The sequence below is a fragment of the Myotis brandtii genome, unplaced genomic scaffold (assembly GCF_000412655.1).
Source record: "Myotis brandtii unplaced genomic scaffold, ASM41265v1 scaffold915, whole genome shotgun sequence".
Lineage (NCBI taxonomy): Eukaryota > Metazoa > Chordata > Mammalia > Chiroptera > Vespertilionidae > Myotis > Myotis brandtii.
In genome coordinates, this window is record NW_005371769.1 from 468,591 (window position 1) to 480,115 (window position 11,525).

General features: G+C 54.1%; 2 protein-coding genes and 1 long non-coding RNA gene across 6 annotated transcripts; all 3 read right to left on the reverse strand.

Moving 5' to 3' along the window:
- Positions 1-412: 412 nt before the first annotated feature.
- Positions 413-3,290, reverse strand: LIME1 (Lck interacting transmembrane adaptor 1). 4 transcript variants are annotated; one of them, XM_014532846.1, is made up of 5 exons: positions 2,796-3,290; positions 1,829-1,947; positions 1,462-1,676; positions 972-1,342; positions 413-873 (listed from the first exon to the last, which is right to left on the reverse strand). In XM_014532846.1, the coding sequence occupies exons 2-5, from the start codon at positions 1,924-1,926 to the stop codon at positions 634-636; spliced, it is 924 nt and encodes a 307-aa protein (XP_014388332.1). In that variant the 5' UTR covers positions 1,927-1,947; positions 2,796-3,290; the 3' UTR covers positions 413-633. The 4 variants fall into 4 exon arrangements, with proteins under 4 accessions (XP_014388332.1, XP_005885600.1, XP_005885601.1 ...); XM_005885538.2 differs by having other exon boundaries at positions 1,462-1,549; positions 1,619-1,676; positions 1,829-3,290; XM_005885539.2 differs by lacking the exon at positions 1,829-1,947.
- Positions 3,291-3,367: 77 nt separating this feature from the next.
- On the reverse strand, positions 3,368-6,072 carry ZGPAT (zinc finger, CCCH-type with G patch domain). Its single transcript, XM_005885606.2, has 6 exons — positions 5,980-6,072; positions 5,639-5,849; positions 5,262-5,417; positions 4,514-4,633; positions 4,002-4,410; positions 3,368-3,768 (listed from the first exon to the last, which is right to left on the reverse strand). The coding sequence occupies exons 1-6, from the start codon at positions 6,070-6,072 to the stop codon at positions 3,630-3,632; spliced, it is 1,128 nt and encodes a 375-aa protein (XP_005885668.1). The 3' UTR covers positions 3,368-3,629.
- A 1,381-nt stretch (positions 6,073-7,453) lies between these two features.
- LOC106724645 lies at positions 7,454-9,303 on the reverse strand. Its single transcript, XR_001360482.1, has 2 exons — positions 8,503-9,303; positions 7,454-7,729 (listed from the first exon to the last, which is right to left on the reverse strand). It is a non-coding gene; the product is annotated as an uncharacterized LOC106724645 (long non-coding RNA).
- Between the last annotated feature and the right edge of the window lie 2,222 nt (positions 9,304-11,525).

The window sequence follows — 11,525 nt, forward strand, 5'->3', positions numbered from 1 at the left end:
CGAGGGCCGGCTTCCTTGTGGGGTGCCCGAGCGCAGAGCTGCCAGATCCGGAAAGGGGCCACGTCTCTTTGGCTGGGTTCCCTGGAGCCGGTTATTCTTTAACGCACGATGGTCCGCCTCTCTCACCCTCATGGAGCCCCAGGGCTGGGTGGCCCGAGCCCGCCCTCGGTGTCGGTGTCCAGTCCGACCTTGGGGCAGCCACCCTGCCGGCCGGCTACACCCCCCTCTAGAACCAACCTGGCCTGGCGACACCACCCCTAATCTGGTCTCTCTCCCCACACTGTCTGCGGGCCAGGGTGACAGGGCCCAGGCACCCCAGGAGGAGGCAGCCTGTCCCTGAGGTAAGGGGATGCTTTGATTCCTTCCAAACAACCCTCCCGGGCTTTGAAGAAGAGCAGGCTGTGAGGCTCGCGGCGTTCATCCTCTCTGCGCTGGGCATTTATTAAGACGCTGGCAGGAGAGGCCAGGGCAGCCAGGACCCCAGAAGCTCTCAGGCTGCCCTCTGCGGGGGACCGTGAGGGAAGAGGGACGCTGGAAGAAGAAACAGCTGTACTTGGGTGCTAGGGCAGGGAGGGGTTGGAGACCCCTGTGTGGCTGAGCCCCACAGGCTGAGGCCGGAGAAGCAGGAGGCCTTCATGTCTGATCTGTTAGCTTGAGCTGCAGGCTGCCGGCTTGAGCCCCCATCTCCTGGATGCTCTCATACACGTTTTCTAGGTCGCTGTGGGTACTCAGGCCCCTGAGTGGGAGGGCCTCGTAGTCCAGATTCCTCCCCCGAGTCAGAATTGCCACCCTGCCTTTGGGGTCCGGCTGGCCTAGGGCAGATCCTGGGTCCCTCCTTTTGGGCTTGCTGATCCTGGAGTATAGGATATCCACCTGGAGGAAGCCCACCAGGGATGGGTCAGCATCATCAACTCTCCCAAGGATCCACCCAGCTCCACCCACTGCACCCCACCCGACCACCTCCACTTTACCTGAGTGGCTGGGGTCCCCTGGACCTTCCCCTGGTCCAGGCCTTGGGGACCCCGACCTGTTCCCTTGAGCTTGTGGATACAAGCATACTCAGCCACCACCGATCTGGCCTCAGGCTCGTCTCCGGCACAGCTGCTGGTCAGCCCTGCCCCTGCCCACACCATGGGGCTGGCTGCCAGGCTGGCCCTGGGGATGGCTGCCAGCCCCACATTGGAATAGGTGGCCTCAGGGCCCGTGGAGGGCTGGGCAGCAGCAGTAGTAGGTGAGGTCTGGGGCAGATCCCGGTGTGAGAAGGCGGCTGGGGGCCTGGTGGTGTCTCTAGACACCTCCAGACATTGTAGGCGCAGGAGATCCATGCTGGCAGGCCGAGGGGCTGGGAGTGAGGTCAGGGCAGAGGTCAGTTGGGGTGGAGGGGTGGAGTCTGACCCCAGCAGGTTAGAAGGTGTGGTACAGCAAGCCCCACCCACAACCTGGCTGCTCCCTTGGGCTCACCTGTGCGGTGGAGCGGGCCCTGGTGCAGCTCATGCAGTCTGGTGTCTGACTTGCTGAGGATGCAGAGGGGGGGCTGTCTCAGCAGTGACTGGGGGCAAGGAAGGCAGGTCGGTCCCCGCTGGCCCCGACCTGGCCCCAGGGACAGCCTGGCACTCACCATTTCCGCTGGCATCATGGTACCCTGCAGCCCTGCTGGCTGCCTCCGAGCCTGCTTCCTGGGGGCAAAAGGGTCGTCAGGCCAGGGAAGCAGAGTAGAGGTGCAGGGGTATCAGCCTCTGGTGAAGGGGGACCTGCCTGGAGCCCCACCCCCTCTGGCCACAGCACTGAAACAGGTTCCACATGGAACCCAGGCAAGGGAGGGACATACCTGTGGCAGGCTGTGCACAGCACCCACAGCCAGAGGAGCAGGGTGAGGCACCCTAGGACCCAGAGGGCAGGAGGGGCTGAGGGCACCAGTGGCCCCATCCTGTGTAGCCCTGGACTGGCCTGAGGGCAGAAGACAAGGGTCCTGGGGACTGGCTGAAGGACTGGCCACCCACCTGCAACCCCGCCTCGCCTCACAATGCTGGCGTCTCCCGCCCTGGGAGCTCTGACTCAGCACACAGGAAACCCAAGGCTCAGCAGCCCCTCCTCCTAGAGGCGGAGGACGCAGCCTAGCGCCCACCTTCCTTTCCTGCCTCTGGTTGGGGGCTCCTGGCCAGTGTGAGAATGTGTGCTCTTCCTGGCCTCACGTGTGCCCAAGCCAGTGACGATAACCCACATGACCGCAGAGCATGGCCAGAGAGAACCTGGCCACGGCTCCACTGTGGTCACTACAACCCAAACCTGAGGCCTGGGGATGCCACTGAGGTCACACGCATGAGCCTTCAAGCCACAGGCCACAGACTCACCTGCAGCCCTGCCCTGCCCAGGTAAGGCCGTCTGAGGTGATGCCTTAGTCATTCACCACAGCTTGGCCCCCTGAGGGGCTGAAGAGGTGGGGGTCAGCTGGCAGAAAGGGGCTGCTTTGGGCACTGAGTACCCTCCCCCCACCTCTCCCTGGCTCTCCACCCCCACCTCCATTCCTGCTGCTGGACCTGTCTCCTTCCTGGGGCTTTAGCAGGGCTGCAGGGGATGGGGGTCCACTCTACAATCCGCAAAGCCTGGCACAGATATGGGGGTTTGGGGCTGAGTCTGCCCAGACTCAGGGAGTGGGCTTCCCCCACAGGAAGTCCCAGTGGCGCGACCTAGTAGGGGCTAGTCCTCCCAGGCCCCAGCCCTCAAGTGCTCCCAGGAGGGCATGCAGCAACAGGCCTGGAGAGCTGGCCAGGCTGGAGTTCAGAGGAGGCACTTACCAGGGCCACGGGTACAGGGCACTCCTCAGCCACCTGGGCAGGCCAGCAGCTCCCAGAGCAGTGGTGCCTGTGTGCAGCTCCCCCACTTCCTGCCTGTGTCTCAGATTTCGTCTCAACCCCCAACAGCAGCAGCTGCCACCACCGCAGCCTCACCCAACTGCTGCACCCCAGCTGGGGCCCAGATAACACTCAGTGGGTGTGTGCTTCGAGCCCCCATGGTTTGAGCCTACCTCTCTGTCTCCACCCACGAAGAGGTGAGCACACACTGGGAGGAGACAGGCCACCAAGCACCGGGGGTAAATCCAGGCTCTCACACCCACCCGCCAGGCCCTCCTGCTCCGTAAGCAGTGCTCTGAGGGCCTGAGCTGGCAGCCCCCCCCCCCCCCCCCCCCCCCCCCCCCAGTCTGTGTGTGTTGGGCCACATGGGGACCCCTCTGGGAGACCAGGGAAGATGACAGTCCCCCTGGGCCCTCTGCCTCTGGGCTCACTGGGGACTCCTCCAGCCCAGCCCCACTGCCCCACGCACAGACACCTCTCCCCACACACCACAGCCAGCAACGCCACCACTAAAAGACAGCGACAAAGTCACTTTAATGTCCTTGATAAGCAGACACTGGCAGGGGGGCTCTGAGGGCACGTGAGCATCAAGACGTGACCCCTGTACCCAATCTCCACTCAGCAATGTCCGCACACCCCGGCCTGGCAATAGGCTGACCGTGAGGTCTGGTCTGGGGGTGGCCTCTCTTCTGTCGGCATCTAGTTATTGGAGGACAGCAGGTCTTCCGGAAGCTGTGGGAGCTGGAGCCGAGCCCTGTCCCTGGCACGTGCTGGGCTCTAGAACTCTGTCATCTTCTTGTGGGTGTCCGCCTTCCTCTGCTCCCGCTGCAGGCCCGCTTCCTGGGCCCGGAGCTGCCCCAGCTGCCGCTGGGCTCCTGCCAGCTTCTCCTGCAGCTGGGCCACGGTCACGCTGTGCCTAGAGAGAGGCTGCCACTCAGCATGGGCTCCCGGGCCACTGCTACAAAGACCCCAGGATGCTGTGGCCCCTGCCAGGCATCCTCCCACCATGCAGACCCTCCTCAGACCCAGCTCACCACCTTCAGGTCAGGGCGAAATCCTGCAGATGAACTGCACTGGGCGCCCAGAGCAGGGCCGGAGGCATGGCCACCCTGGGCCCATCCTCTGCCCCAAGTTCAGCCCCACACATACCGACCAGTGTTGCGGGCGAGGGCCTCCTGGATGCCCCGGATGTCCCGCTGGGCCTGCTCAATCTTCTCCTCGGTCTGGAAGAGCCGCAGGCTCAGGGCCCTCTTGGTGCCCTTGCTGGCATGGTACAGCTCCTTGCCACTCCTCCTCCCAAGGGTGGCAGCCCCTGCCTCCAGGGTCCCAGGAGCCTGGCCCTGCAGCTTCTCATTCAAAAAGTCAAACACGCTCCGAGGGGGCGGGCGGCCCCCAGGCCTGCCTCCTCTGCCCCGGTATTTTGGGGCCTGACTAGTGCCAGCCTTGCTGCCCTTGGTCCTCTTCTGTAGGATCTCTGCACACTGGTCCAGCGACTTCCCTCGAGGCAGCACCACAGCGTGGATGGGCTCCACCCGGCCGTCCGAGTGTCGGCCCAGACCTGGGGGCACAGGGGCTGGCACTGCTGCTGGATCCACTCCCACCACCCTGCACTGTGCAGAGGCAACCCAGCCCCTTCCCCAGGGCAGCACCCACTCACTCACCCTTGCCAAACTCATAGCCCATCTTGGCGAGCAGCCTGGAGCCGATGCCCCGCGTGTGCACCTCCCAGCCCGCAAAGGCAGAGCTGCAGGCCCCGTGGTCGGTGGCGCTGGGTTCCACCACTGCAGGAAACAGGGCAGGGACTTGGCCCAGCTGCACAGGGAACACCTGGGCTCTGGCCAGCGTTAGCCCAAGAGCTCAGTCCTCTCTCCATCCCAAGGACACGGGGTTTCAGAAACCACCAACACATGGGACAGCCCTACAGGGATGCCTCCCGTCTTCTTCCTCACTGACCCCTCAGGGGGCTGGACACTGAAGCTCCCCCGCCCATGGCTGTCTACACACCCCCCCATCCACCACTCGACCCCAGACCCCGAGCGGAAGCTCCAGAAGGAGCTGCTGCTTCCTGCTCTCTGTTCAGCTGGGCCTCCCCAGCAGTGGCCCAACCTCAGGTTGCACCATGGGGGACATGTTTGCACACAACTCCTTGATGACAAGGGACAGGTCTTTGCGTCTGCAGGTTTGCGGACCTGCCCAGACCCCTCACACATGCTTTCATCCTCCCACCTCCTGTGGGGGCCTCCCTGTCTCTCCAGGCCCAACTAGTGCCCCCTGCTGTGCGTCATGCACTAGGCAGAGCCCCCCTCACCCGCGGTCATGCTCTCTGCCTTTCTGCTTAGGTGGTCAAGGTCCCCACCAGCCAGGAACTTCCTAGGGAGACTGCTGCCCAAGATGCTCCTTGCCCTGTACCTCTGGCATAGCTGGAATCGTCCGGGTCACCACTGTCTGAGTCAGAGGATACTGCAGGCTCTGGGCGCAGTGGGGGAAGGATGCTGTCCCCCTCCAAAACGGCCTCCTTCAACAGCAGCGAGTCAAACTTGACTGTGTAGTAGCCGCTGTCCATATCTGGAAGGTCAAAGACAACCAGGTCAGCGGCTTCACAGGTGGTTGGAGACTCACTGGAAGTTGGGAGCAAGACGGGCCAAGGCCAGAGGCACTCTCACTCCTCTTGGGCACAGAGCAGGGACCTGACACCCAACCAAAGGAGTGGTCATAGGGGATTAACACGAATGAGGAATGGAGGGACCTTCCAGAAGGGCCTGAGGGAGGCCCATGGGCAGCCTCACCAGTGATCCGTGCTGGGTACCAGAGACCATCTGGTTGCTTGGCCAGACATGCAGAACCAGCCTGCAGGGAGCTCAGGTCCGGGTCCTGGAAGGGGCGCAGCTCATCCACAGGGACCACCTGCCCATGGGAGAACCTGCAGAGAGGGCCGCAGGGGCCGGGGCTCAGACACAGCCCACAGGGGGCATGTGAACCCCAGAGAACCAAGTCTAACTATCTGGGCGTAGCCCTCAAGGGAGGGAGAAACAGGGAAACAAAACACACACAAACACGTGTCCACACATACATACATACCATTTGTACACATCCATACACACACGTGCACACACTTGTGCTGTCTCACTCTCGCTCTTGGGATGGACATGGCCCCTCTGAGGATGAACCTGCTCTCAGCTTTCTGGGCCAGGGTGACAGTGTGGCGGGCATCGTGCCCCATCGCCTCCACCAGACACAAAGCCCCAGACGCAACCGGTAATCAGGGCAGGTGTTTGTGTGCTCATGTGGTGAGTCCTCCCCAAACCAATTAGCACAACCCACTTATAACAGTGGTGCCTTGACTTTCAGAGATCAGTGCACCAGTGAAATTAAAACTAAAACTGAGAGAGAGAGAGAGAGAGAGAGAGAGAGAGAGAGAGAGAGAGGGGAGGAGGAGGAAATGTGAGGATTGCAACCTTTACTTTGCCAAATAAAGACATGAGAAAACCAACCACATATCTACCCCTATGTGCCATCACTTCCAGAGGAAACTGCTTTAACCCCACGAGAGCAGAGCAGCCAGGACTGGAGCCCATGCTGGGCATGGCTGTTTCTTGAGGCAGGAATTGGTGGTGACAAAGAGGGAGAGGGAACCAAAGGTGGAAGGCGTTTGTCTGGCAGATACAGAGGGTCTCAGGGCAGCTTCTTCTCACACCTGGCTGTCCTCAGGCACCCAGGGAGCTGCCAATGGCCGAATGGCACCAGCAGCTGCAAGTCTGGGCCCCAAATGGACAGCAGTAGAGTCTGTGGTTAAAAAGCCCTGATCAACCGAGAAGCAAAACCGCTTGTTCAAAAGGGGGGACTAAACCCGGGTGAATGCAATCAAATACCGCCTTCGAGACACACACACACTGGCTCACACACACTTTCAGACTCCTCCATGCACACAGAGGCCTACATCCACAGACACCACCACTTAAACCTCTCTATAGGAACCTTCAGCAACATTAGAAACCTTAAAATTTGGTACATTCCTTAAACCTAGCAAGCACTTCAAAAAATTTTTGTAAAAAAATAATGGAAGTATGCAAAGATTTAGCTATAGGGATGTTAACCGAATACTAAAGACTTAGAAATAGCCTACATTTCCAACCATGGGAAGTAGTTAATGGCAAATCCATAAAATGGATTGAAGCCTAAGAGAATGGGGTAAATTGACAGATGGAATGAAAAGAGCTCTACGGGAGCTCCACGCATACAGAAAACTTCACATTTAACAGGAAGTGTTGGAAACAAGTCAGGAAAAGAGGGACTGTGCGTTTCATAAGGAAACAACTTAAAATTGTTTTTTCATATAAAAAAACAAACAAACTTGCCCAGCCAATGTGGCTCAGTGGTTGAGCATCGACCTAACCAGGAGGTCACGGTTTGATTCCGTCAGGGCACATGCCCAGGCTGCAGGCTCGATTCCCAGTGTGGGGCGTGCAGGAGGCAGCTGATCGATGATTCTCTCTCATCATTGATGTTTCTATCTCTCTCTCCCTCTCCCTTCCTCTCTGGGAAAAAAATAAAAATAAAAATAAAAAAATAAAAAAATAAATAAATAAACACACACACACATAAACACCTTCAAAATATATTTAAAAATTAAAAAAAACAACTCCATCACCACCTCACAATAGTCACAGAAACACATGCCAGAGTCTCAAACATGTGAACCCGAGAACACGCTCTTAGGACTGCATTCCCCGAGTTCAGCTGGCCAGGTGCAGAGGTGACTGAATCGTTGCCACAGGAGAACAAGGCTAACACTGGGCAAACTGTCCAAACGCACCGCTTCTGAGCTCTGGAAGTTGACGGCAGCAGTGATGCCTGGATGGGGGTGTCTGCAGCATCCCCTGCAAAGCAGCAGACGCAGAGGGTGGAAGTGGGGAAGACGGTAAAAACCAGGGCCTTGTGGCTAAAAGTGATGAAACCAATCAAAACTACCAGAGAACGGACAGGTCTGAAAGGGCCGCAGAGGGCTCCACTCTGCGCACATCCTCTCTATGGAATGGTGCGCATGAATCAAGAGCTCTAAGACGTGCCAGGACAAAGGAAAAGTGGGGGTGAGGGGGCGCTGAGCTAGGAATGACACTCCCAACTCACATAGATGGACTGGGAAGGAAGTGTTTGAGCACAGCCTCCGACTAAGTTCTGGCGGACCACTCAGCTGCAGAGTGCTGCCTAGGAAGCCAGATTGAAAAGTAAAATTAAATTTAAAATCTGAGCAGAGCCATCAGGGGCTGCACACTATGGCAGGTGGGCAGACTGTAAGTTAGGTCCAGAAAATGTACTAAAATAAAACATTGGGAAAAACAATTCAGAATCCAGAGTTGCTAAAATATATCTGAAATGTCCAGTTTTCAATAAAAATTTATAAGACATGCAAAACAACAGAAAAGTGTGACCCATATTAAGGAAAAAAAGCAGTTGATAGGATCTGACTGAGTGGGCCAAGATGGTGAATCTAACAAAGACTTCAAAGTAGAGAGTATAAGTACGCTAAAGGAATTAAATGACAGTGTAATGATGACGATTCAATAAATAGGGAGTCTTAAAAGTATAAATTATATAAGGAATCAAATAGAAATTCCAGGGCTGAAAAGTCAATGCTGAAGTGAGAAATCACTCAGTGGGACACTCTGGTCACCAGTCTAGCATATAAGAAGTGAGGAAGTCATCCCTCTGTCCTAACAAAAAGTGCAATGAGTCCGGCCGGTGGGGCTCAGTGGTTGAGCGTTGACCTATGAAGCAGGTCACCAGAGACCTGGGTTTACGAGAAGAGAGAATTATTCATAGGTATTAGAAAGCTTCCCTTCACTACTCACCACCATGTCACTAATGGCCTGTTTATAACAGTTCTTTGTAGCCAGTACTTTGTGTCTGGCTATCAAGAAAATAATTACAAAGCACACTAAAATACACCATATACCAAAATATGGATAATAGAATCCTAAAAAAAGAGGGAGAGAAAGGGACAGAAATAATGTTTGCAAAATTGAAGAATAATGGCTGAAAGCTTCCCAACTTTGATGAGAGATATGAATCTATACATCCAAGTAGTATAAAGTAAAAGAGACCCCACACCAAGACAAACTGCTAAGACCCAAAGACAAAGACAGCATCGGAAGGTAGCAAGGGAAGTGGCTTTTCAGGAATGAGGATCCTCAGTAAGACTAACAGCTGATTTCTCATCAGAAACTATGGAAGCCACAGGCAGTGGGATGACATATTTAAAGTCTTGAAAAAAAATGCTGTCAGACAAGAATCATATTTCTGGCAAAACTATCCTTCAGAAATGAAGGAGAAATGAAGACATTCCCATGTAAACAAGAGCTGAGGGAGTTTGTCACTGGTAGACTTGCCTACAAGAAACGCTAGTCTGGCTGGCGTTGCTCAGTGATTGAATGTCAACCTATGAACCAGGAGTTCATGGTTCAATTCCCGGTCAGCCCACATGCCCAGGTTGCGGGCTCGATCCCCCGTAGGGGGCCTGCAGGAGGCAGCTGATCAATGATACTCTCTCATCATTGATGTTTCTAACTCTCCCTCTCCCTTCCTCTCTGAAATCAATTAAAAAGAGAAATGCTACAGGGCATTCTTCAGACTGGAATGAAAGGACAGACACTGGTCAGTAACTCAGGCCATATGAGCACTGGGAGAGGTAATCAGAGGCAAACAGAAGAGCGGTATTAAAATTTTTTGTTTGCAACTATTTTTCCTATATGATTTCAAAGACAAATGTATAAAGCAGTAACCACAAATCTATATTTCTGGGCACACAATGTATAAAGGTGTAATTTGTAACAGTAACAACATAAAGGGGACTGCATAGTAGCTGTTTTGTGTCCTACTGATGCTAACTCGGTATTGATTCAAACTAGATTGTTGTAAATTTACAATGTTAATCACAATTCCGAGAGTAACCATTAAGAAAATAACACAGAATTCTATGTTATTATGGGGCAAAAGTAGGTTTAGAGTTGTGAGTATGTGAAATACAGAGTTTATTCTTGTATTATTAGTTATTAATTATTGTATTATTTTCCATACAAGCAACTGTAAACCTACTTTTGTCCCACCGTGTTTGCAGAAAAGGAGAAAGGAATCAAAATGTTACAATGGGGACCTAGCCGATTTGGCTCAGTGGATAGAGCGTTGGCCCGTGGACTGAAAGGTCCTGGGTTCAACTCCAGTCAAGGGTGCGTACCTCAGCCCTGGTCAGAGTGCATGCAGGAGGCAACCAATCTATGTGTCTCTTTCACATCAATGTTTCTCTTTCTTTGTCTCTCCCTGTCCTTGGGTGAGGATTGACAACAACAACAAAAAGACACAGTGGAAAAAACAAACACTAAAAAAGGCTGTAATGGAGGAATTGAGAAACAAAAAGATATGAGACACATAGGAAAAGAAAACTCACAGAGGCAAGGCCTTGCTTGTCATAATTATTTATTTTGCATACTCTTCTTTTTTAATTAAATGTTTTTACTGACTTTAGAGCGAGGAGAGGGATAGAGAGAAACACTGATGAGAGAGTAACATTAATAAGCTGCTTCCTGCACGCCCCCTACTGGGGATTGAGCCCACAACCTGGGCATGTGCCCTGATTGGGAATTGTACCAGTGACTTCTTGGTGCATGGGACGATGCTGAACCACTGAACCACACCAGCTGGGCTAACTTTATTTTTTATTTTAAAAAAATATTTTTTATGTTTTATTGGTTTCAGAGAGAGAAAGGGAGAAGGAGAGAGAGATAGAAACATCAATGATGAGAGAGAGGGATGGAGCCCGCAACCCGGGCATGTGCCTTGATCGGGAATCGAACCATGACCTCCTGGTTCATTGGTCAGTGCTGAACCACTGAGCCACTCTGACTGGGCTTTATTCTTATTTTTAACTTAAAAAATAATTCTCACCTAAGGAATTGTTTTTTTGTTTGTTTTGTTTTTAATAATTCTTTATTGTTGAAAGTATTACATGTGTTCCCTTTTTTCCCCCAAGGGATATATATATATTTAATTGATTTTAGAGAGCAGGAGAGAGACAGAGAGAAAGAAAAACATCTATGTGAGAGAAACATCAATCAGTTGCCTCCCATATGCGCCCAACTGGGGATCGAACCTGCAACCTTTTGGTGAAGGGAGGATGCTCCAACCAACTGAGCCACCGGGCCTGGGCTTGGCAACTACTTTAAATGTCAATGGATTAGAGAAACCAAGATGGCGGCATAGGTAAACACCGGAGTTTGCTGCCCCGCACAACCACTTCAAAAATGCAACTAAAAGACGGAACGGACATCACCCAGAACTACAGGAAGGCTGGCTGAGTGGAAATTCTACAACTAGAAGGAAAGAGAAAAGCATACTCAGAGGAGGTGCGGTGCGGAAGTAAAATACTAATGTACAGAGGTGCATGCGGAGAGGGCTGGCAGCTGAGGGCACGGTTGTCTTTTTCAATCGGGAGGGAGTCTCAGGCTCTGAGCTCCAGTTCCGGGCGAGTCTCTGGGGACCCAGACTCATACGGGAGAAGCGGGACTGTCTGGCATCGGTCGGAACTCGAGGGCAGCAGTGATTACCGGGACACTGAGAAGCAGAGCCTCTGAGGGCAAGACTGAGAGCAGCCATAACTGCTAGCCCCGCCCTGTTGATCCC